Source organism: Clavelina lepadiformis, chromosome 1 (assembly GCF_947623445.1).
Source record: "Clavelina lepadiformis chromosome 1, kaClaLepa1.1, whole genome shotgun sequence".
NCBI classification, from domain to species: domain Eukaryota; kingdom Metazoa; phylum Chordata; class Ascidiacea; order Aplousobranchia; family Clavelinidae; genus Clavelina; species Clavelina lepadiformis.
In genome coordinates, this window is record NC_135240.1 from 4,349,625 (window position 1) to 4,373,321 (window position 23,697).

At 39.8% G+C, this 23,697-nt stretch overlaps 3 protein-coding genes across 4 annotated transcripts; 1 reads left to right on the top strand and 2 right to left on the bottom strand.

Annotated features, from left to right (window-relative positions):
- Positions 1 to 945: 945 nt before the first annotated feature.
- On the bottom strand, positions 946 to 15,538 carry LOC143452447 (uncharacterized). The gene is made up of 22 exons (XM_076953429.1): positions 13,443 to 15,538; positions 13,227 to 13,309; positions 7,529 to 7,804; positions 6,506 to 7,414; positions 6,339 to 6,444; positions 6,171 to 6,279; positions 5,979 to 6,089; positions 5,840 to 5,911; positions 5,648 to 5,704; positions 5,474 to 5,576; positions 5,300 to 5,403; positions 5,095 to 5,241; positions 3,395 to 4,990; positions 2,703 to 3,291; positions 2,449 to 2,558; positions 2,305 to 2,384; positions 2,193 to 2,236; positions 2,056 to 2,137; positions 1,920 to 1,989; positions 1,736 to 1,856; positions 1,567 to 1,678; positions 946 to 1,496 (listed from the first exon to the last, which is right to left on the bottom strand). Exons 1-22 carry the CDS (start codon positions 13,802 to 13,804, stop codon positions 1,373 to 1,375), a joined length of 5,367 nt encoding a protein of 1,788 aa, XP_076809544.1. The 5' UTR covers positions 13,805 to 15,538; the 3' UTR covers positions 946 to 1,372.
- Positions 15,539 to 18,466: 2,928 nt separating this feature from the next.
- Positions 18,467 to 19,917, top strand: LOC143462507 (short coiled-coil protein B-like). The gene is made up of 2 exons (XM_076960705.1): positions 18,467 to 18,656; positions 19,381 to 19,917. Exons 1-2 carry the CDS (start codon positions 18,533 to 18,535, stop codon positions 19,602 to 19,604), a joined length of 348 nt encoding a protein of 115 aa, XP_076816820.1. The 5' UTR covers positions 18,467 to 18,532; the 3' UTR covers positions 19,605 to 19,917.
- A 41-nt stretch (positions 19,918 to 19,958) lies between these two features.
- Positions 19,959 to 23,118, bottom strand: LOC143462490 (uncharacterized). Of its 2 annotated transcripts, none has more exons than XM_076960693.1 (4): positions 22,958 to 23,118; positions 20,965 to 21,129; positions 20,789 to 20,905; positions 19,959 to 20,467 (listed from the first exon to the last, which is right to left on the bottom strand). In XM_076960693.1, exons 1-4 carry the CDS (start codon positions 22,998 to 23,000, stop codon positions 20,400 to 20,402), a joined length of 393 nt encoding a protein of 130 aa, XP_076816808.1. In that variant the 5' UTR covers positions 23,001 to 23,118; the 3' UTR covers positions 19,959 to 20,399. The 2 variants fall into 2 exon arrangements, with proteins under 2 accessions (XP_076816808.1, XP_076816800.1); XM_076960685.1 differs by having other exon boundaries at positions 20,789 to 20,908.
- Positions 23,119 to 23,697: the final 579 nt, after the last annotated feature.

The window sequence follows — 23,697 nt, forward strand, 5'->3', positions numbered from 1 at the left end:
ACAAAACAACTGCGTCTGCACGCTCAGCAATTATGAAGCAAACCAGTGTCAGGCTGGCACTCGACTGGCACCTGCGCCGAGGTGAGCTCCTTTAAATACGAACCAAACCTGGGTGAACCGGCCCTAAATCAACTTGCAGCGCTTCAAATTTTAATTACGTAATTCGCTTCTTTACAACCGATCTGTGTCGTAATAATCCCTCTTTGTCACTGCGCCGAGATTAGAAGATAATTTAGACAATTGAAGGATCGAACTTTCGGAAAGCTTTTTGCGAATGAAAACAGAAGCAAGTTGCGATTAAAATTAAAAGGACGCAGCCGAGCGAAGAATTAGCCTCATCAAGGAATATCGATATTTTCAAATTCACGTCGACCAAAGTTTCCGCCGCTCCTGATTAAATTCTTCTGCAAAGACACAAACATTTACAACATGACGTCATAAGACTTCTGCTCAAGATAACTTTGCCATGAATGTGTGACCGAGATTTAATGCGGAGAAAACAAAGTGCTTTGATGTCCCGCAGCAGAAGTTGCAAATCACTCGTTGAAGCTGAGCGCGCCATGAAGCGCATGTTTCTCGCATAATTTGACCCGACTAGTTCTGTGATTTAAAATCTAGTTTTTACAAATGCGCAGCAGAAAATTTGTAAAAATTCTAAAAAATTTTTGTTGACAGAATCGGTATTTTTAGATTTTTGTACAACATATTTCGCATATCGATTGATTTGACTTAGATTGAATTGTTTCAGTAAATCGCTGAATCAAAGCCGGAACTTTGTGTAAGAAGTCACCAACCACATGAGATCGCAAACTGAGTCAGCTCAACAAGCCGGACACATATTTTCTTATCAGCAAATAAAGTTTCCAGATAGAGGCCGGGTTATGCTCAGGAGTGTTTGGGCTGGAATTTCTAAAATGCTCAGACAATATTCAATGAGGACACAACTTGCATTGATTGTTTCTATTCTTCGGCCGAGTTGAACTTTGCGGAAACACAGCAACAAAAATAAAATAATCACTGCTGTAAAGAATGTGAAAATAACTGGTACAGAGATAGGGACCGAGTGCATTGCAACCAGTGTTGCTGATCTTGTTTGTCGGTTATTACGCTCAATACTTGAGTTTAATTTGTCGACAGTTTTATACTTTTAAGAATTTAATACGTGAGTCGTACGATTGAGATTGTTCAGTGCAGTCAATTTTAAGAGCGCCCTCTAGTCAAAGAAATACGGTTAAATTTAACAGTGATATTTTTATTCTCATTTATAAGATGTTTATTAAAAATATAATTTAAACAACGAGCTATCACGTGATAAAGTTAGTCAAAATAGAAAAAAACAACAATTACGTAATAACGGACAACGTCACAAAAATCAACTAACAACGTCAGAAAAATTGATGATCTCATCACTGTGTTGGGGATCTCCCTCGGACGTATTCTCGACGGGGACAGCATTGAAGACGTCATTTACGACCAGCTTGTTTGGATTCGAAATGCTGATTTCAGAACATTTTGTTATCGAAAACGCAGATGCACTTACGTCACAATTACGTGGAACGTCCTTACATTCGTGTTTGTTGCTCAAACTCACTCATCGCTGTTAGTTTTTCATCAACATCCTCCCTGCACTTGACCAAGAGCTGAGATTCTTCTCGGATCTTATCAGAGGAAACTTTTCCTGCAAGGCGCACGTGATAGTGGTCCATAGAAATCATAAATTACGATGACAACTCACTTGATCCGGGTCGGATGAGTTTGAGGTAGCGGGTGAGGCAAGTCCGTTGGAGACGAAGAGCTTGTAAGGCCGGCATCAGCAACATTTCCTTCTTCTTCAATTCATTGCAGTCCTTGATCGCCTGCGGGAAGAAGAGAATGAACAAGAAAATCTTCGGCACAAGCCTAGTGCTGAGGTGGCTCACCCGGTCCAGCACTCCCTGCACTGATATCTTGGGCAAGGGAGCCAGCAGCGAATTATTCAGCGACATGAGGCTAAAAATGAAGTGAAGGGTGAAGGTGCGATGTGGGGTATAAACTGAATGAGAGGAAGGTACAAACCTTTTCTTAAGATTATCTCTTCGGATTCTTTCCTTTGTCCTGCTCACTATCTTCTTGAAGTCATGGTGGTCTCTCTCGCACTCTGAACAAGATGTTGGTAAAGTGGATGAGAGAAGAGAAATGAACAATTTACTCACCATTCATGACAGGTCTGAAGTTTGACTCCGATGGCTTCGTCGAACTGAAAAAAGCAAATGTGATGAGATTTACAAACGATTGTGATAAGAAGCATATCATGATCGCACTCACGATTGCTTCCGTGTTAACGTGATATCTTCACTTAACCGCCGATCCATGATCTCTCCACAAATGTCGACCTCATCGTCGCTCTGCATATATGAGATGACTCATTGCTGGATCGCTAGTATGATGTCACAAACATGCATTGCTTACGTCTGTTAACCCAGGAGTGACTTCAGATAAGTCGATACTTTCCTCGTCCTGACTCGTGAGACTTTCCGCTTGACTCAACTGATCATGCGACAAGATGTCACGTGACGTCACTTGACCATATGAATTTGCATGAATTAAAATCGTGATCAGGCGAAACAAAGCAGAGTTTTTCATATGAAGCAATTTTGTTTGTTGCAAAGTCGATAAATCACGAATCGTGGAATGTTAACATGGACATGAATGCAAGAAATTACCGAGATGCGAGTCGTCCTCCTCCACGACGTCTATCAGCTCATCTTCAAGATCTTCCGCATCACGGGAGTCACCAGGACGAGAGGATGGAGTCATTTCAAGATCACGACGGCTCATCTCCGCACAGGCCCTGTCACACGGAGCGCTGTTTGCTGCTTGAACGCCACCTGGTGGTGGTTGCTCGGTCGTCCGAATCAAAGGGGAATTCCCAAGATCAACGGTGAGGTCACTGGTTGTCTGCTGCTCGGATGACGATGACCGATCACCAACATTTTTGTTAGTTTTGATGTCTATGACAGTCGAATAGTCTTTGGAAGTCGGTGATTCCCCTGACTGATCAACAGAAGTTACGGGATGGTCGTCATTGTCAAATCGTGACATCACAGTCGTATAAGATGAATGAAGTGCGGAAGTGGTCGTCATGGTTGATCGGTTATCGGATTCGTCATGGCCATTATCGATCTCTGCATCTTTAACACCATCTTGGGGTAAAGCTATTGGTGATTGAAGTAACTTACTTGAAGATGTCATCTCACTTGATGACATCACACCGGACGACGTCGCCGCAAACATTTGACTTGGTGCTGGCATCTGTCAACACAAACATGCAACTACAGAAGGGATCAATTAGCGACGTCATAACCGGTTTAATTAACGTTCTTTGTTTGCAAACAATGCACTATGAAGCACCAACCTTTCCAAGTGGCGAAGAAATGACGACCCTAATTGGCGTTTTGCTCACTCGAGGCGCTATCAACCTTGTTTGCTTACCACCTAAAGTTGGGGTGCAGAATTTTACGAACATTGTCGACCCAGCTGGGGCTCGGTTCATGCTCGGGGTGACAGTGGGAAGCAGGGAAATCCCCTGAGATGTTACCAGAGTCGACTTCTCATGAGGTTGCAGGGTGACCATTTGATTTTTACTCAAAGCGGTGTTGGTTTGGAGTTGAGATGTATTTGAATATGGGAAGCCAGTTGACAATTTCTTCACGATGGGCTTCACCAGCACCACTTTGGTAGCAATTGGGGCGGAACGCTTTGATCGTAGCGGCAAAGAATATTTTGCAATCGAGCTTTGTGAGACAACACTTGTTATTGGTTTTGCTGCAGAGGAAATATTTTCATTAGGTTGTGACATCACAATCATGTCAGTTGTTGACGGAAGCAGTTGCTTGGCAACAGGAGGGAAAATGACTTCCAAAGATCCTTGTGTCGGACGTGTGTGAGTCGTTTTTGTAATAAACCCCTGCCTGCCCCCAGTGGCAGTGTTGTAATTAAGCAAGCCAGGCTCTGGCTTGACCGAAGGGGCCGGGTTCGATATAACCGCTCCCACCTGGACATTCCCATTGGCTAGGTACAAGCTGCTGTTGCCCGTGGTGACCAGCTTGAGGGAAGTGACAGGTAGAACGCTCGTCATGCTTGGAAGTGGAACGTTGACCACTGGGGGACGTCCAGCGTTCAAAAACTTTCCGGAAGAGCTCACTGCGGTGGTGGAAGCTGACTTCGCTTGGGACTGCACGGTGGCGCTGTTGCTAGCCGGGGTATCGTTGAGTGTCGTACACATGACAAGGCACGGGGAAGTCATCGATGAACTTGACACCAACTTTATCGGCACTGCCATGAATGTATCATTGGGATCAACCTTTGTCGATTTATCGCTTGGGAAAATAGTGACACCAGGTGAATGGGATCGCCCAAATGCGGCAGCAGGAGGGACAAGGGTAGACATTATGGCCTCCTTTGTCAGTTTTTGTTTCTCTGTTAATAAGATCGGTTTAGACTTGGCAACAATCGACCTGGGCTTTTCAGCCGCCATCTTGTTCAAGGAGAGCTGCAGAGGGCTTTGCTTCTCGTGGAACAACGAAGAAGTCGCCGGATTCAGGCAGCCAATCCTCCCCACCTCAAACTTCTTCACCGGTTCGATGACATTCCCAATCTGCACCCCCTCATCCCCATTGGCACCCCCCAGCAAAGCACCTTCACCTACTGATGAATCCACACCTCGTAGGTTACCTTTATCTGCTGAGTCATTGCCATTGTTAATCTTCACGAAATTTGGCATCTTATATTTGGGGGCTTTCCCTGATTTTGCCGCGCTGGCAGCCGGGTCCAGGTCATCAACTTCGAGGAACTTCATCTCGAACCTGCAATCGTTTCTCGACCAGTACTCGGTGCTGCCGCTGGTCATGACCTTGTCCAGATCGAGCAGGTTCTTGATGACTTTTGCAAAGTTGATGTGTCGGTCGAACGAGATGCCGCTGTTCGACTTCATTCTTTCGCTCACCTTCACCTGATGACGTCATCAAACCACTCTTTGAGTTTCAAAGTACACGATCGATAAAAACAAAAGTGCACTGACCGCTGGGATACACTTCACAGCTCATAAGGACTTACCAGTGGAACTGACTGCCAGGTGTTAAAAGTCAATTTCATCCGAGCTTCACGCGATAGTGACATAATAATGCGATTTAATGGGACACGAAGCACTTCAACCAGATAATTATCAACGTTGGTTCGAATATATTTCCCTCTCTGCATGGTCTGGGGATAAATAAACATTTGGCGTGGCATAGAAGCGTGGATATATGATGTCTATTACCTGAAGTTCACTGTGGCTTTTCACGATGGTAGCGATGACGTCGTCAGCTCTGTCCCCCCATTTACACAGTGATAAGATTTTTGCCAAAATGCAATCTTTGCCTTCTGCAACGAGAGAGACGGGTAAAGAGAGAGAGAGAGAGAGAGAGAGAGAGATGAGGTAGATATTTCTTACTTTTGTCGCCTCTCTTTGTCACACGAACGATGAGAATCCCCTTGTGCACCTCACCAAGACTCGATCGCGGTTTGCAGTTGATGATCTCGCCGCTGACTTCACCCTGAAAGAGAAGAGAGTCAAGAAGTTGCACAATGACATCATTAATGACGTCATCAACAACAAGAGAGAGACCTGGAACATAGACATAGCCATGTTGTTGCTCTGGCGGTGCTCAGGTGCTGGAACATTCTGGAACAAAAACCCGAGATAGTTTGTCAGCAATTTTAACAAAAGATCAGGGTTTTGGCTGAATCAAAGAACACAATCTGCTGATTAACTCTCAACATTACAGTAAATGACTCGCTGCCACGAGCAGAGACTCACTTTGTTCTTCTTTGATTGGTTGCCACGGCTTTCATATTCACGGACTCTGGCACACGTCAGACTCGACAAGCTCTGCAAGAAATTATTATTAATGATGTCATCGATCATTTATAAGAAAACAATCGATGATTCAACTTACTTTGTTCACCGGCTGACACTTGACCAAGATGACATCATCAGGGATGTGATAAGCCTTAGGAAGAAGGGTAATCCCCCCACCACCCTCACTTTCAATCCACCTCAGTTTATACTAAAATTTTACGGAACTTTAAGCACTTGCACAAAAACGTTAACCGAGTCAATAAAGTCGGAGATAGAGGAAATATCTCACCTTAACCAATTTTAACTTCCAGGAATCCCGGCGAGTTTTGCCACGAGACAGAATCACAGGAAGATGAAAGAAGTGTTTCTGCCGATATCTCAAACATTTCGACTTGGCACTGAAACATCCATCAATTAATTGAAGGTCCCCAGCTTTGGACAACATGTGTGGACTCACCTGTGCACTTTCGCTTGATAGACTAAATATCTGGAGATGATGACAACCAGTGAGGGGGGATGGAGCGACTTCATCCTCCGGCGAATCTTCCTCAAGATGCTTCCATCTTAACAATGTCAAGATCATCATCTCATGAACAATGTCGAGTTCATGAATCAAAAACTCACCCATTGGTCTGTAACTATAATACGTGTATGTATGCGCCATGCTGACATCTTGTGGTGGTTGCACTGGGCTGCTGACAGACGACAATGATGGAAGTCTATCACGTGATGGTGAACTATCATATGAAGGCGATTTATGAAGTTGGGATGATGGTTCACGTGAACCATGATAAACAATTACCGGTGATTTATCACATGAAACAAGTTCATTAAAATCATCTCCCGGAAAAGTGACTGGTGGTAGCAATGGGGGATCCACCTGATGTGATACTTCAACATTATTTAAGGTCAGGTCAAGCGCAGTTAGGGCAAAGTCGGCAATTTTCGACGATATTGTCACCAAGAAGCTGCGTTTCGTTTTGTGTAAGGTCACATGTTTGAACAATTTCTTCGTGTGCAACTTTGCTTTTTTATACGAGGGTTCGGAACTAACCAGAAGAGACGAGTTGATTCTTTTTCTAATGTTTCTATGTGGAAGCAGGTATGTGTCCAGTTTGTTTGCAGTCTTCTCAACCGGTCCTGTCCGGTTATGGCTGGCTGGGCTGGCAAGGAACTCTTCATACTTCATCAATCTGTTTCTTGGATACGCAACATGCAGCGCTGTGAGCGCAGAGTCAGCCATGCGTAACGTGATTGTTTGAAGCATTGGAGCGCGACATCCAACCTTAAATTGCTTCTTTGTTTGCAAAACATTTGACTCGGTCGACTTGACAACTTTCATGTCAAGGTTTCTCCTGATCTTGCTGTTGTGGGTCTTCTGCAAGCTGCTTCGAACTCTTGCCAGGTTAAAGGTCGGCTTCAACACAAGAGTTTGTTTCGTTGACTTCTTAACTTCGCTTTTGCCGAAGATAAATGATGACTTTTTCTTACTCGGCCTGATTTGCACAAGGTCGTCCACAAGAGGACAATTGACTGCAGATGAAAGAGATCCATTTAAAGCTTAATTAGGGCTGCAAACAAACCAGTTTTGAATGATTTACAACTTCTATTATTTCAGAAAATGTGAAAAAAGAAATCAAAGTCTACCTTTGTTTGCGTCAACGGGTTTTTCAACCACATGCTGTCGCTCTTTCAATGCAGTTTGTAATGTTTTGACGTAGCTTGCCTGGCTGGAAGGTGTCCTGTACTTGATCGAATCTTCCGGATGTTGCTTCAAGATGGAGAGTGGCCGCTCCTCAAGAGCTTTCGTCTCCGCATCCAACAAATCATCCAGCAACGAACTGCTGAAGATCGAAGTGACGTCGCTACTACTATGAGCCTGACTCGGCAAATTCCATGCTGGTTTCACATCATCACCATTATCTGAGAACATGGACAAGAAACATGGGAAATATATAAAATGCAAGTTTGTTTTAATAACGAATGTCGATTAATGAACCAAACCCGTTAAATGTATAGATTCTATAAAAGATTATGAAATTTAGCCCTAGGATTTGTTGTTATCCCAACAAACAAACGCTTCTAACTTTGCTGTGAGCAGTGTTGAAAGTTGGTGGTGAAATGTTTTGTTGAACATTCCTCGCAACCCCTATGCATAACTGGGGATTACCCACACTAAGAACATCTATGACATCATGTGACATTAGCAACCACTTCGATTGCAATTTGGATAACATCATCCGCAATATGTCAAAGCTACAGCAATTTATGGCGATAATTGCCTTTAAAAATAGTCGACCGTTATTTTACCAAATTTGCTCCTTTTCCGCAATATCTAATGAAAAACCGTCACTTATCTTTGGTATAAAACTTTGTGAAGAAGACAAATGAAAGTGATTATCAAAGCAACTACGCATCAGCCCACTAAGCTATCAATGTGTCTGTCTAAGAAAGATAATGCGTAAATTTATTTGCTAAACGCAACGAACCGGCTGACATTTTGCAATTTACTCAACGTCATTTTATTACCACTGGCACCACCTCTGCACATTGCATCCAAGATGAAGAGTTTGCTGCAGAAAAACAGGAAATTCTAGTATGTGGCGTTTGTTATAAATTTAACTGTCTTGTTCTCCATCCACACATTTCCCAAAAGAAATCAACCACTAAGTTATTGAACTTTTTGTTCTTTGATTCTTTTTGAACTTTTTGGTCTGATACTGAGCTCAAGCAGCATGGGACCGGTTAAAGCTCTTACAAAAAACTTGTTATTGACGTGAAATCAATGAAGCAGCAAAACTTGTTCAGATGAAATCATCAGATTCCGGTGGGCCGGAATACCTTTGTGGTGTGGTTAAATGTAGGATACAGCAACATCCCCACATTCTGTTTGTTTTTCTATGATAACGAGTGTGAATATTTTACACCAAAACTCATATTTAGATTTTGTACCAAACTATGTTTTAACTTTGATAACAAGTGACTAAATAGACAAGAAGAACTTTGACCCGACGATGTTTCTGTTGAAATAAGTCCTAAGTTGACAGTTTTTGGTAACATTTCATTTTTCTTACTGCGAAGAAAATTTAAAGTGGGTCCCTGCTCATTTTGGTTGAATCGGACTTGATGTGTATTTCGCAATTTTTTATTGTATTGCGGGTAATTGTGAAAAATGGCAAAACCATAATATTGCTGTTCAAAATAATTAGACTTTGATATTAGCTTTCAGCCAAACCTTCGCACGACATCTGCAACATTTTCATATCACGCCCCAACACAGTAAGTTTAAGGCGCAAATCAAACGTTTTAATTAGTATTTTAACAGTAAAAATTACCCTTAAATTACAACAGGAAACATCGTTGTTAACAGTCAAGTACGTTGCTGACTAGTTGAAAACAACTTCCCCAAAAGTCAATGATTTTTGTTGGACATGTCACAAATATATTTGGTCATTTTACTCGGAAGATTTTGTTCGAAGTCACAACATGGCAGCAACTACTTTTGTTAGAAAACTTTAACCGTTAACTTGAAGCCTTGAAACAGAAAGTGAGAGACAGCCCATTCAGGCAATTGCACTGTACAAATTAATCCAAATCATCACAACATTGAGGAAAGATGTCATAAGTCAGCCAATAACTTGACATTGCTTGAAATAGTCGAGTCATTGTTAGGGATGCACAATACAGAATATCGAATCTTAGAGATTCGAATCTCAATGTATTCGAATCTTATTTGCAGTTTATTTTCTGATATCAGGATTCGAAAATAAATCTGTTAAATGAACAGTGTGCGACGTTAAACAAATGTAAAGTTGATATTTTCCGTCTTGCGCGCCGCCTTTTTTCTTCATAGACTGTTTGTTCCAAGCGCCTATTTTCTTCCTTCATAGGGTTCACGCAGTTATCAGAACTGCAGACACGCAGTGCGTTCCAGTACGAGTAAATAATTTGTCCTGCCTACATTTTAGTTCAATCATCCGTAACGCAAAACGATGAAGCCAACAAAAAGCTGAAGTTTGCACGCGCTGCATGTGTGTGCGGGCGAATGATTCATTACGTGTGCTGTACAGTGCAGTCACGCGCGCATTGATTCACTCACCAACCATGCGCTTGAGATTCATAAACAAGTAAGCAGTAGACAGTATGTAAGTGTAGAGGAATAAGGTAATCTATTAATTATCACTGCGTCATGTCGACTGGTCGTGGGCGAAAAAAAGTTCCAGCGTGTGGGAACATTTTTGTAAGTCAGATGAAAAGAATAGCGTGGTTTGTCGCCATTGCAAGGCAATTTTATCATATTGCAACATTACTGGCAGTCTGTTGAAGCACTTGAAGAAAAAGCATGTGTTCTTAAATATCAGCGGAATTGAAGGCAGTCTCTCTGCAAGCGCAAATAACAACAGTAGGAAGTAGGAACAACACCAGTAGGAATTACAACAGTCCAAGGACTCGTGGAAGAACTGTTACCTATAAAGGTGGCCAGTGACTTTATTGAAGGAGATAAATATGTGACAACTGCAGCCATTATACCATTAATTAAAGGGCTGTTGAGTAACTACTCAAGCTCCTTCTCTACAAGCAGTGCTAGTGTGCATATTTCTGCATTTAGACAAAAGATTAAATCTGCTATAGAATGCAGATTTGACTTTGCTGTTGCATCTCATGATGTTCCATTTCCATCTTTATTTGATATGGCAACATGGCTTCACCCAGCATACAAAGAAAAGTATTTTAAACCGCATCATGCAACAAGAGTTCGCCTGCATTTAAAATCAGAAATGATTTCTGACACAACCATAGCAGTGATAGACCACCCCATAATCCCATTCCTGTTGGCGACAGCACCACCAGTTCTGTTTCCATGATGGAAAATTTGTTTAATTTAGGAATGGAGGTGCAACAAAGCAACCAAGAAGATGCAGATGATGAGGGAGCTGACATTGACACTATTGTAACTAATGAGGTTTCAGCCTACCTAAAAGAGAACTCCAATAAAACAGACGTGTTGGAGTATTGGAACTTAAAAAAAAAATAATTCCCTATGTTGTACAACATTTGCCAGAAATACCTTTCGCTGCCAGCATCATCTGCAGCATCAGAAAAGTGCTTCTCCAGCGCAGGGCTAACTGCAACCGTCCTGAGATCTCGACTTACCGAAAGTCACTTAGAAGCACTGAATATTCTACATTGCAACAAGCAACTTCTTGATTAATTCTATGATTCGATGTGTAAATGTGTTACCTCGGAAAAGTATGGTATTAAGACTGTTGGTAGTGCAGGTGGCAAGAACTACACGGCTCTATGCTTGAATGTGAATCGTATGATGCTTGATTTCGCATATGTTATACTGTTTGTCATGTGATACTAATACAATTCAAAATAATGTACAAATATTTTTGCTTTTTGTTCGTTATTATTTGGAAAAAATTGCCTAGAAAAAATTGCCGCGTAATTTCAGAACAGATTCGAAATTCTGGATTCGAAATTAAGTATTCTAGAATATTCTAGAATAGCCAGGTATTCTGTATTGTGCATCCCTAGTCATTGTAAGGTCGAGGCAATCACGACATGGATCGGAGGAAAAACAGAATATTTGTAACTTAGAAACAAATCTTGCGCCAACAATCTGCAGGATGATGAAGCTCGTAAACAAAAAGAAAAAGATTGAAAAAACTTTCCTTCAAGAAAAGATTTTCTAAGCAGCACGGGGATTTTGATTGTATAAAATGCAAAGTTTCATTCGTCCGATCATTGTCAAGCAGCAACACGACTATCTGAGCTAAAGATATTTCTCACTTCCCGTTCTAGCCACTAGAGTAGGGTTACCATATTTTCGTGTCCTAAAATCCGGACACTCTTTAGTGCCCACTAGCGGTTTTTAAAATGAGATATGAACACATTGTCTGTCTGTGTGAAATTGAGATGTATGTTCCCGGTTTGCAAACTAAACACTCTGCTTCCCATTCATTTCTACCCTTTCTGAAGCATGGATGTTTTGCTTGCATTTCATCCGTTAATTTAAATTTTCGCTTAGCCATATTCTACAGTAAAACAATAACAAAATTAAATTTTAGCACTTAACATATTCAGCTCGCATCTTCAACTAGAACAGGGGTTCTAAAACTTATGGAGAGGCGCCCTACCTTGACGGTGCGAACAAAACCCGCGCCCCACTTCGAAATCATTAAGCATTAAACAAACGACAATTTCCTTGGTATTCTCATTTGGTCTGCAACAGACTTCTTGTTGAGCTATTTTTTTACTGCTTTCACTGCTTTATAATTTTCTTCAGCGAATATACGCTCTTATCGTTTCAGACATGTTCTAAATTTTGCAATATCGACCAAGATATAAGGCCTTCAGCTACTAGCCCAGCTCCAGTCATCCATGTATCATTGTATCCCAAATAGAGCGCTGTATTGTCGTTTATGACGTAACAATGAAATTATTACCCGTAACGCAACAAACAATTTAAAAAAATTCCAGACATTTAAGCATATTTTGGAATTCCCCCCCCGGACGCAGTTTGAACACTAAAATTCCGGACATGTCCGGGGAAATCCGGACGTATGGCAACCATACACTAGAGGGCAAACTGATAAACACTAGAGGGCTAAATGATAAAATTTCTCATCTTGGATCTACCTCATAGGGGCTTTATACAACGCAAAAGAACAACCAAACCATGTTATATATTATTTCAATGCATGATGCTAGATTAAAGACTAAACCTATGCAGAATAAGAAAGCGTAGTAAATGTGTCAAAAATTCAGCTGCATAATGCTTTTTGGAGTAAATTAACCTTTGCCTTTTCCCATGTTCCTATGCATACAGCATACATATTTTTACTGGCATTATGTAATTCGGACACTTAAAGCCTATATTCATTCACATCTGTATCCTATTCTTTAATTTTAAAGACAAAACAGAAAATGTGTCAAATTTGACTTTGGGCAAGTGACATCATGTAGATTGTAGAACATTGTTAATGTAGTAATAACTTAATGCAATTATAATGAATGAACCAAAATTAACCACAGGTGAGACGTTAATAGTTTTAAGTACAAAACAACGAAGCCAAAAACTTTAACGATCACTTTTATTGAAATTATGATAAGCGAGTCAAAAAAGTATTAAAAAACAGCTCAGCAAAAGACAGGGCAGCAAGGTATATATAGAGACAGATTAAGTAAAGCTTTCTTAGACCCTTAAACCGTTTGAAAACTTGTTTCCTTTAGATGAACTAACTTCTGACTTGTCTAAAACTGGCATTATTGTGTCAAAACTTATTTTAAATTATCTTGCAAGATTTCTTCCAGAGGAAAACTAAAATTCTTCACAAACCTTCAGGGGTTTCAACACGACTGCAGGTAAATAAGATTTCATTGTTGTCATGTTGACGCCAATTGACTTCATTTTGCTGGAATCTAAAACAAATCATGTTCGGTTATTTGATAAATTAATAGAAAGTATGCACAAAATGGCTTGTGTTAAGGAACATTTCCTTACACACTGTGGTTTTGAAATTTCTGCACCAACAAATGAAAAATCATAACTTACACATCTTGTGTGTCTTCATTTTCTTTCTTAATAAAGGAATATTGTCCCTTTGTCTTGCCGGCAGCAAGTGAAAAGGTGTCCACAATCTTCAGATCATAGAAATCTCTTGAAACAGTAGGCACATCTGGAGGTGAATCAGAGATACTATTCCACCCACAATGTCGATTTTTATCGAAGTGGAACCAATCAGGGAGCGCAGATAATATGACCCTATCTTGGCCCTTTAGGAGATAGTCTATGTCTTCAATTTCAACTTTAGACTTCTCAATTAAACATTTCTTCACCAAAAGTTTGGGGTTAAGTTTATTATCACACTCAGATATTTGCCGAGTCTTTCGAGCCACAGACTTTGATGGCGCCATGATGATGATGATGATCTCTCACTTATTTACAAAAACATTGCGTTGATGTAGATAACGCAATAGATGTAGAAAGATAAAAGCAATTGTAAGTTTAGGACAGTTTCCCTAAGTGCACTGGGTTATCCAACATTTTTATGGTACTCTATCTGTGAACTTAACAAATACAATCTACCTATTCTAAAAAAAAATTTATCAGAAGCCTACTTAGCCGACTTTCTAGTATGAAGCAGGCTGTAAGGGTCTTTACAGCAGAACTATGTCAATAATATGAAATGTAGCACTTCCCAGCTATGTCCTTAATAGGGCTAGAAAAATTTGGGCGGCTAAGAGCTCATAACAACAATATGACATGGTAATTAGAGACCATAGCAGCTAACAGCTGATGCCATCAGTCTAACAGCTAAAAAGAAATGGCTATATTGCTAGCCCTAGTTCTTTAGCCAATATTTAAGGCCTAGAATATTGTAGTAATCGCATATATTGAGTCTCAAAATTGTAACGGTATACCATCCAAATGGTATCATGCCTGCAAGTGCTAATTAGCCAAAAAAACAGGCAATCAAGATACCACAGCTACCCATACCCCAACCTAAATAACCACAGGAACTAAAGGAACCCAATATATTTACAATTACCAGCCTACAGCCACAATAAATTTGATAATACGTACGATTCTGTAATCTGGATGAGGTAATACCAGCATGTCAATAAAGTAAAACAATTCCGGCTCCTGCTTGTATATCTTTAAACCTTGACGACCACAAACTGGCAATGTACTTGCTAACGGTAAAAGGTTGACATCACAGAGGGGCATATTAGGTGCTACACCTAACAGCCTACCTTAAAGTGGTTGGGTGATTGTTTGAAGAATTGGAGCGCGACATCCAACCAAAAAGTGATCAAACTGCAGGTAGTAAGACTTCATACAATGAGCGTTTATAGCTTCTTTGAGTAGCACAATAACATCTTATCTTCAAAAAGCAATACAAAGTACTGCTTGCCATAAGGCTGTGTAGAGTTACAGCTTACAACAACTGAGCCTGATACAGTCTATAACTAGAAATGACTACGTTGAAAACATCTCTATAGTTTATGGGTTGGCATCAGCAACCTTAAAGTACTCGGTTTAAAGCTTTAAGGTAGCTGGTAACCTAACCTGCGCACTTTGTTAAACTACTACACAGTCTATACGGCAAAGCTGATGAGCTAAATGTATATAACTCCATTAAACTATAACTCCCGCATTTAAAGGCTACCAGCATGCATTTGCGGAAATTCATGTAAAACTTATACTTTGATAAAGACTTTGCCAAAAATTGAACACTAAACGCACAACTGATGGGGAAACAAACAATTTTGTTGCAGAAACAAAACCAACAACAACGTCAACGTAATCAAAGCAAAACTAACCACCACAATTAGCCTAGTAAAGAACGTTTCCATAACGATGAACAACTCTTAACTAGTGAATTTTATCTAACAAACTATTTCATCTACCTGTAACTGGTTCTACTCTGGCTATATTGTACAAGTGTACAACCAACAGAACTTCCCATGCTACAAACTGGAGTTCGCTTTGGAAGCAATTTGGATGAGCAAACTGCAAACATTCGCATCGAACCATCACCGAAAACAAAGTAGGCCGGTAAGGTAACAAAAATTGGGCAACTGCCATCCTTGTCTCCTAAACGACAACGCTTTACATAATATAAATGCAATATCCATAAAAAGACGTCTTCCTACAGCAGTGCTTTTCCTTCAACTGATGAGTGATGATTCTCCAAAAGCCACGTGTTTAGCCTAAATATTATTCCGCTCCTTGAAAATGGCGGTAATCCACAAACAGCCAAAATTATTTATCTAAATTTGCAGAAAACTTGATTAGGAGAACAAAAACAAAATTATGATTTTGTAGTGAAAGAAAAATTTTAAAAAAGGAGGTTTTTTGCTTTCTGTATCAGCAAAAGCATAAACTATCTGTTAAAATACCTCCATGTTTTTAAGATTTTTGTGGACAGAATTAATTTCAGTATTTGTCTATTAAACAATGACAAAAGTCACCTGACTTTTGCTATCGCTTTGATTGGCTTGTCTCGGACAGCTGGCCTGAACTGCTATTGGTTTCGGTGACACAGCAATTGCTAGGCAAGAAAGTTTTCGAACTGACAGCATAGTTTTGCCTAGCCAGGCTGGGCCCATTTTGAAATTTAGCGTAATTACAGGTTTAACAAGAATCATGCTCGCTCTATTTCTAACAAACTGAGAACTTTGTTGTTTTTGGTCCGAACGCAAGTTATTGGACAAATATCTTTACTGTAGGTGAGCTTCCAAAGAGCCTCTGAGCCTAGGCTAGTAAGATCAGAAGATACATTGCCGAAGTATTGCAGCGCGTGCGTGCACAATAGATTTTGCACGCGAACTACAAAATTAACGGTCTGGGCAGAGCACTTTGTTAGATAATTATGAATTGTGGACGCAATAGCAGCATTATCGGGCGCTACGCTAGGCTATGTATATGCTCGGCATGTCAGTCCGTGTGTAATGTGTGGCAACTGCACGCACGAGTCATCAAACTATCTCAATTTTTAATTAATAAACGAAAACTTGAGGCTTCAGGACACGCCAAAGCGTTTTTCTTTTCGCGCAGGGTTTCTTTCCATTTGCCTGGTCAGCATATTTTGTGATAGTAGGCTATAATTTTCAAAGTCCTACCTAATCAATCATCTTATCCTTCTTCATCATCGTGGTGGGGATAAAGAATAAATGGAATCCACTTTGTGTTTGGAATGCTTTTGTACCCTTTTTTAATTGAACAGGTTCAACACTAGAAGGACGGGGCGCGTCAATTGACACATTTTCAACCTAAGTGCATCTATAACTTTTAAGTGGGGCATCGCACAACCGTGATATTTCCTGACTTTTCCTACATTAGTGTTATGTAACTAACCCATGAATATGAAGTTTTTATTTTACCGGTAGAGATAATTAACGTGGTCACTACCTAGAAGGACGGGGCGCGTCAATTGACGCATTGTTACTTCACACTACAACAGGGCTTCCCAAACTGGGGGTCGCGACCCCGCAAGGGGTCGCGTAACGAACTTCAGGGGTCGCAGAGCGTATACCAATTTTACACGAAGTACAAAATACAATCAAAACAAAATATACTTCCAGCCTAATAAACATAGAAACCGCCTTGAGACCAGCATTAACAGATATTGAGCCACGGCTGGACTTGCTTTGTAGCAGAAAGCAGTCGGACCAATCACACTGAATAAATGTGTGTGCTTTTTTGTTTGCAGTAGCCTACATATGTGTAAAGTAGTAAGTAGGCTTTGAGTACTGGTGGCTTGAATTCAGTCTTTGCATCTCAATAAATGTCACTAATGACTAATGTATATTTCGCACTGCTTATCAATTTAAACGTGAAGGGTCGCGGAAAACTTCAGAAGTTTGAAAGGGGTCGCGAGCAAAAAAGTTTGGGAAGCCCTGCACTACAAAAACCAGTTCTCGCAATAGAGAGCAATGTTTTGTTTCTACTGATAATTACAGGTTTATCGAATTAGGTTACAGCTGCCAGCACAGGGGTGTAACAAACGTGTTGACAAACTATGCAAGTCGACTTTTCCGCAAAACAGAGTAGTTTCGTCACAAACGCAACCTAATATCGGAATTTTTGAAGTTTATCGAAGCGTAAGTGTAGTAAGAGTTTCTTAGTTAGATAAATTAGATAAATTCGTCGGGTCGGTGGTTGCTCGTGGCGTGACAGGAGGGCGCAATTTCCCTGTGAAGAGTTTGTGGGGGAATTCGTGGGGATGTCCGATGTTTTCCCAAACCATGGCAAGAGACAGGTTTCTGCAGCTCATACGATTCCTTCGCTTCGATCTGAAGACGGAAAGGCGTAGGAATCTATTGCATGATAAATTTGCACTCGCTTCACAACTTTGAAACAGTTTTATATCAATCTGCCAAAAAGCACTCATTTCACAGTGGAAGATAACTGTGGATGAGCAACTATTGCCGTGTAAGGCACGCTGCAAGTTCATCCAATATATGGCCAATAAACCAGACAAGTTTGGTCTAAAGTTCTGGCTGACAGTTGACGTCGAAAACAAATATTTATTCAACGGTTTTCCTTACGTTGAAAAAGTGTGCCCACCGACGTTGTACTGAAACTCATGGCTTCGCTTTTTCAAGGAGGTTACAACGTCACTTGCGATAATTTTTTCACCTCACTTGACCTGGCGTTGCGACTTGCGGAAAAGAAGTGCAGCCTCGTTGGGACAATGCGCCAGAACAGGAGAGAAGTCCCGAAAGAGTGCAATAAGAAAAAGGAGTTACGTGAAACAGAAGTGTTTAGGCACGACGGCTTGTATTTTCAATGCGATTGCTTTTGTTAATTAAAATGGACGTAGCGGACATGCGATAAAAGTAGTTTTTTCGGAGCAACAGCACAGTTTTCTCAACAAAAAACGTTAGATTTGCGCCGTTTTGACCTTTTGCGTCAATTGACGCACTCCGTCCTTCTAGGTATACGAAAATTGCCGTCCTTCTAGTGTTAAACTACATTGTATACCAGGCCATTACATGGATAAGTAACTTAACAGCTGCACAGTCAGAATGCCTGCTTGTTGAACGATTGGAAAACTGTTAATTACATAAGAAACTTAGTTATTCTTTTATATAGGTTAGAGCATTACAAATGTTTTAACGCTTTTGCTTGGTAGCATGGTTGATCAAATGATGTTCAACGTTTCACTGAACAGTGATTCAACGAGCGAAGGTGAAAGCAACACCATGATCGGAACTAACAAATATCAGGAGAAACCTTTCAGAAGCATCACAGAACAAGGTCATCACTGCTTTCAACCATTATTTGTTGTATTATCCTATTAATCTATGATGTCTTGTTCTGAGGTTTTTTGAGTGACAACTAGGAGTGGCAGCCTATATAATTTTTCAATGTATCTATGTATGTCAATGGTGGCTTCTACCTATCATGTTATTATTGTGTTGTTCATGCAGCCAGATTCTTCCTGTTGGTTTAATTGAAATTGTATACGTACAATTATAATTATATTATAATACATTTGATGACCACAGTTGGTCTGCCGACTTTAATTTTCATCTTTGGGCAAGCCCAAGCATGGGATGGATATGAAGTAATAGTATGGATTATTATCTGATAAGACTCGCTTGTTGCAGTGTTTCTAGTAATGAACTAATGATACTTCGAACTTTCCAGCTACCAGTATCAATTTCTGTGATACAAAGTGATACTTTTCTGTTATCTACGTAAATGGCATTTGCGCTAGGCAAAACATATTCTTCATGCAGTTACTGCTTCAACATCTGATTATCTGTTAGAAAAGTTAATGGCCGTATGATAGCCTTGTCCTTTCCAATACTTGTCATCAAAGAACAGCTTTATTATATCCCAACATTACTTATGCAGCTTAGTTGCAGTTTCCACCTTTCTCTTATTTTTACATCTCAACTTCAAGCATTTAAAAATTTACTATTTTTAGTTATGTATTTGAAACTGGTTATAATGAGTCGTGACGTTTTATCTGTAGAAGACAATCCCGACGAAACTGAAGAGAAGGCTCGGCTGATTGGGCAAGTTCTAGAACTTCAGAACACTCTCGAGGATTTGTCGCAACGAGTCGACTCAGTGAAGGAGGAAAATCTTAAACTGAAGTCGGAGAATGAGGTCCTCGGGAAGTACATCGACAACCTGATGTCGACCTCATCCGTGTTTCAACAAACCGGATCAAAGACCAAAACTAAACTGAAGTGATCTCAGTCTTGGCTGAATTACCTTATTTTATATGCACTTGGCGTCTTGTTACCAGTGTTCTTGGTCAGTGCTGTACTGTGTGGCGACTCGAAAGCAAGCCTTGCAACAGTATTTTTACCTGCCTGTAGTTAAGTTTGATCGTTTAAATCGGGTCTGGAACTTGGTCGCCGTGGACTTTTGTTTAAATAAAGCTGATATGTTTGTAGGTGGTCGACAATGCTAATGTCTCTACTAGTAGATGTCTATTTGTGCAATTGCTGTGTTGTGAACTAGTGGCGAGGTACTACTCTTCAATAAACAACGCAACAACTCACTTCTTCGTGGATTTTTGATGAGAGGGAAAAGCAACCGAAGTACTTGAATGCTCAAATGTTTATAAAAGTGCAACAACTTCATAGTAATACTGCAAGAATAGCACTAAAATGTGAAGCGCAAACAACATGCAACTAACTAAAGTGATATGTCACAGCATCAGTTCATTGTCAATCTTAGAGAGCATCCTTTCGCTAGAACAATGAAAACCAACACAATTTAGAGCGGAATTTGTGACCGTTTCAAAAACATTTTTCAATCACATGTTGATATCTTGAAGCACTCTCTGCATCAAGTCATTTACAATTTTGTGTTTTAGCCTCGCCCCTTCTATTTGTGAGGCAACTTGAAACGTGCAGAAAACTTCACAATCAGCATCAAATCTCTAGCATTGGTTTGGCCACGATAACTTTAAGAATAACAAACCAGCCATATGCACAAGCTTAAATATACAGTGGCAAGCAAGAAACATTTCCATGCAAATTATATACTGACACATTGGGGTGGATATTTCCAGAATTGGGAACTTTCCCGGTTTGGAGTCGGGCATTCTGAAAATTATAAACATCATCAGGAAAAATTAAAAAAACAATTCTTAACATTTTACTGATTGCAAATATATAGTTGAACTTCTATTACATCACCACGGAGAGACGGAATATGACGAAGCACCACAGTTAAGTTTATCGCACGCATGAAAATTTTCGATTGTCCGTCCCAATATTTTTGAAAATATGCAACCAACTGTTTCATTTGAAGTTACAACATGATTCGAAACAAGATAGAATGATGTAAATGATGTTTAAAGGGTGCACGAGGCCATCAGACCCGGGTTGGAAATCGCTGATTAAAAATTATCAATTCAAACATACCAGTCTCACAGTTCTTCCCATAATACCCTGTTCCACTGCAAACACAAGTGTATCGGTTCTTGCGCCCACTCATGCAGATCCCGTCGTTTCCACAAGGTTTCAACCTCACACAGACATCTTCTAATCATCGAATTTTGTTAATTTCAGAAAATTGATAAGGTGAAGAATTTGCTTACGTCTTAATTTTTGTGTCTTGCGCCGACAGACTTTCCTGCTCGGGTAGAGAAATGGATTTTTGCAAGCAGTGCGAGTCCCGCAGAAGCAACGACCGTTACGGCGAAGTTTGCACCCTTTGAAGGTCGTCTTCTTGTCGCATTTAATTTTCTTACAGTCGGAGAGTTCTGCATTGGGAAGTTAAAGAAAATGTGAAAAACTTAAAACAGATGCAGTGGTAGGTGAAATAGCTCTAGAGCAGAAGTTGTTCAATGTTTTAACTAATCTGAAGTTAGAAGTCAGAGTTAAGCAACGGGCCACAAACAGGCAAAGTATATTGTGGTGTTCAATTCTTTTCCCATGCACAGTTAGCAAGTCTTATCATCTGGGCAAATAAAGTGTTGACAGGGCGTAAATGTTTTCATTGATATAGAACTGGATAATGCAACTACTGTATCCAGTATGCTTGCCACACAGTGGGCTGGGTAATTATCTTCCCATACAAATCGCTACCTGCTGTTGGTTTGTTTTATTTAAACAGCCTAAAACCCAATGTGCATAAACATAAAGATGGAACAATGGAATTTGCAACATTAACACATTTATAAAATCTATTGCATTAATAAAACATATGAGGACAGCTTTGTGCTGTTGCATTACAACAGTTGGTCCCAATAATATCTGAGCAAGTAACTTTCCAGACTTATCTAGTCCAGGACCAACAAAATGAAAACCTTAACATCACTATTTGAGCACCAACACGTAGCTTTGCAGATAATCTTCAGAAAAAACAAAGAGGAATAAATGAATGTTACGAAATATATTCACAGTTCCACTCATAAGTTACCGCGACACATCTATAGTAATGTACTGGAGTCAAAATTTTACATGTAGACTGGAATCTTAAGCAGCAGCTGTCTAAGGAGCAACACACACCATATTGTCTGTCAATAAATGGCTAACCATTGCAGCTGTTAATCATCGATGCCAGAGTGTCACAAAAGAATAATCTGTGAGCAAACAATGATTTAATACAGAAATTTTGTGATAATTATGTGATGATAAAATTGCTTGCAAATCGAATGCCGCATAGAATACTTGTTTACGGAATCGGCAAAGCATTGCGTTACGTAATCGATTACTCTCTGCTTATCGTATTAAGTCGTGACAAAAATGTCGTGCATGCCTATATTGTGTGTGTTATTATTCATAGTTGTTCAATGCGTTACAGTCTACTAAGTCAACCCTAGAAAGTGGTCGACTTTATTATGTAGCTGTCCCAATGTTGATCTTGATGTATTCGTTCAATGAAGCTTCAATATAATCAGATTATACAGTTGTCATTCCTGTGTTATTATTGCTAAAGTCTATCAAAGTTCACTGTTAAGATATACACAAGTAAACAGACTTTGTAGTGAAGTGGGCAAACCTTACAGGTTAAGGTACTATACACCACATTTCATTACAATTACATCACAATGGCAATTGATGCATCAATTTCATTAGACAGGTTTGTATTTAATTTGATAATTTCTTGTTGGTCAGCCATGCCATGCAGTGAAGTTGATTGCGTTGACCCTTGTGGCAGGTCATGCTCAACACTTTCTAAAACAAGTCATCCTTGCTATTTATTGCTTTCTTATGTTGGCTTATAAATATAAACCCCATCTCTTCTCAGTATCACCCACTTTAAAGTTCCGACGTCATGCGACAGCATTTACCCCAATGTTGTGCTCATGGCCCCTGCCAACAATTAACCAACTGGAAATTTAATATACGTTTATTTGTCTATGTCGGGTGTTTATGCTGGTATAGGATAATACAATAAACAAACAGCAATAACCACACATCGATATAAGGTTCATTAGCATCAATATTTAGTCCTAATGATCAAATTTCTTTGTTAACGTCATCTGACAGACTGTCATAACATCACATCATTGTCATAACTTCACATAGGATATTATATATACATTGACGTTAACACACACAAAATGTTTGTAAATTTTTTCTCACCTGTAATTGACACGAGAAGAAAAAGAAAAATAACAAACTTCATGTTGGTGAGTTTCCTAATGTCATGAATTCACTTCCGACCAAGTTCAAGACCTGACTAACTTCAACCTTTGCTTCGCACAAACAACTTCTGAACTTCCTAATATGATCATACGATTTGTCACAAAGAGACCGCTATGGGGTAATTACCCTAACATGAACTAATGTTTTTATTTATTAAAAGAAAAAGACTGAAAATTTTAGCAACAAAAACGTAAAAACGAAGACTGGAAAAGTTAAAAAAGCTAGAATGAAAAGTTCTAAACTGAAAAATGTCAAAAAATTTTTTAAAATGAAAAAGTTATGAAAACTGCATTTACTGTGGCCTGGAAGGTTTTTATTGGTTGTTTTCATTAGGGTAGCCTATGACGTTTATGCACAAAAGACAATAAAACAAAAATTAAATGAAATTACGCAACTTGCGTTCATGTCACTCTCGCTTTACTGCTCACGTGATGTTTCATTATCACGTGGTGTGTTATATTTAATTTAGTAGAAGTTCATAGACAGCCGCGTAAAACGATGGTCCACGATCTAGTTTCATTCCACGTCCTGCTAGAAACGCAGTCAAATAAACGCCATATTATGCCGTCACACTTTGATGCTGTGTGTAAAAATGTTTGCGGTCCGACAATAATACGAACAGTGAGACTTCCTGGGCGGGAATAGTATTCATAGCATTCTAAACTCGTAAACAATCG

What these genes read in the sequence shown, in the direction of transcription:
- LOC143462507 (XM_076960705.1), top strand. Translation starts at nt 18,533, where the DNA reads ATGGTTGATCAAATGATGTTCAACGTTTCACTGAACAGTGATTCAACG. An exon ending in CAGAAGCATCACAGAACAAG is followed by an intron (nt 18,657 to 19,380) that starts GTCATCACTGCT and finishes TTTTATCTGTAG; the next exon opens with AAGACAATCCCGACGAAACT.
- LOC143462490 (XM_076960685.1), bottom strand. Translation starts at nt 23,000, where the DNA reads ATGAAGTTTGTTATTTTTCTTTTTCTTCTCGTGTCAATTACAG. An exon ending in TCTTCTCGTGTCAATTACAG is followed by an intron (nt 21,130 to 22,957) that starts GTGAGAAAAAAT and finishes TTCCCAATGCAG; the next exon opens with AACTCTCCGACTGTAAGAAA. An exon ending in CAAGACACAAAAATTAAGAC is followed by an intron (nt 20,909 to 20,964) that starts GTAAGCAAATTC and finishes TTCGATGATTAG; the next exon opens with AAGATGTCTGTGTGAGGTTG.
- LOC143452447 (XM_076953429.1), bottom strand. Translation starts at nt 13,804, where the DNA reads ATGGCGCCATCAAAGTCTGTGGCTCGAAAGACTCGGCAAATATCTGAG. An exon ending in AGTGTCAGCCGGTGAACAAA is followed by an intron (nt 5,912 to 5,978) that starts GTAAGTTGAATC and finishes AATTTCTTGCAG; the next exon opens with AGCTTGTCGAGTCTGACGTG. An exon ending in CTTCAGACCTGTCATGAATG is followed by an intron (nt 2,138 to 2,192) that starts GTGAGTAAATTG and finishes CATCTTGTTCAG; the next exon opens with AGTGCGAGAGAGACCACCAT.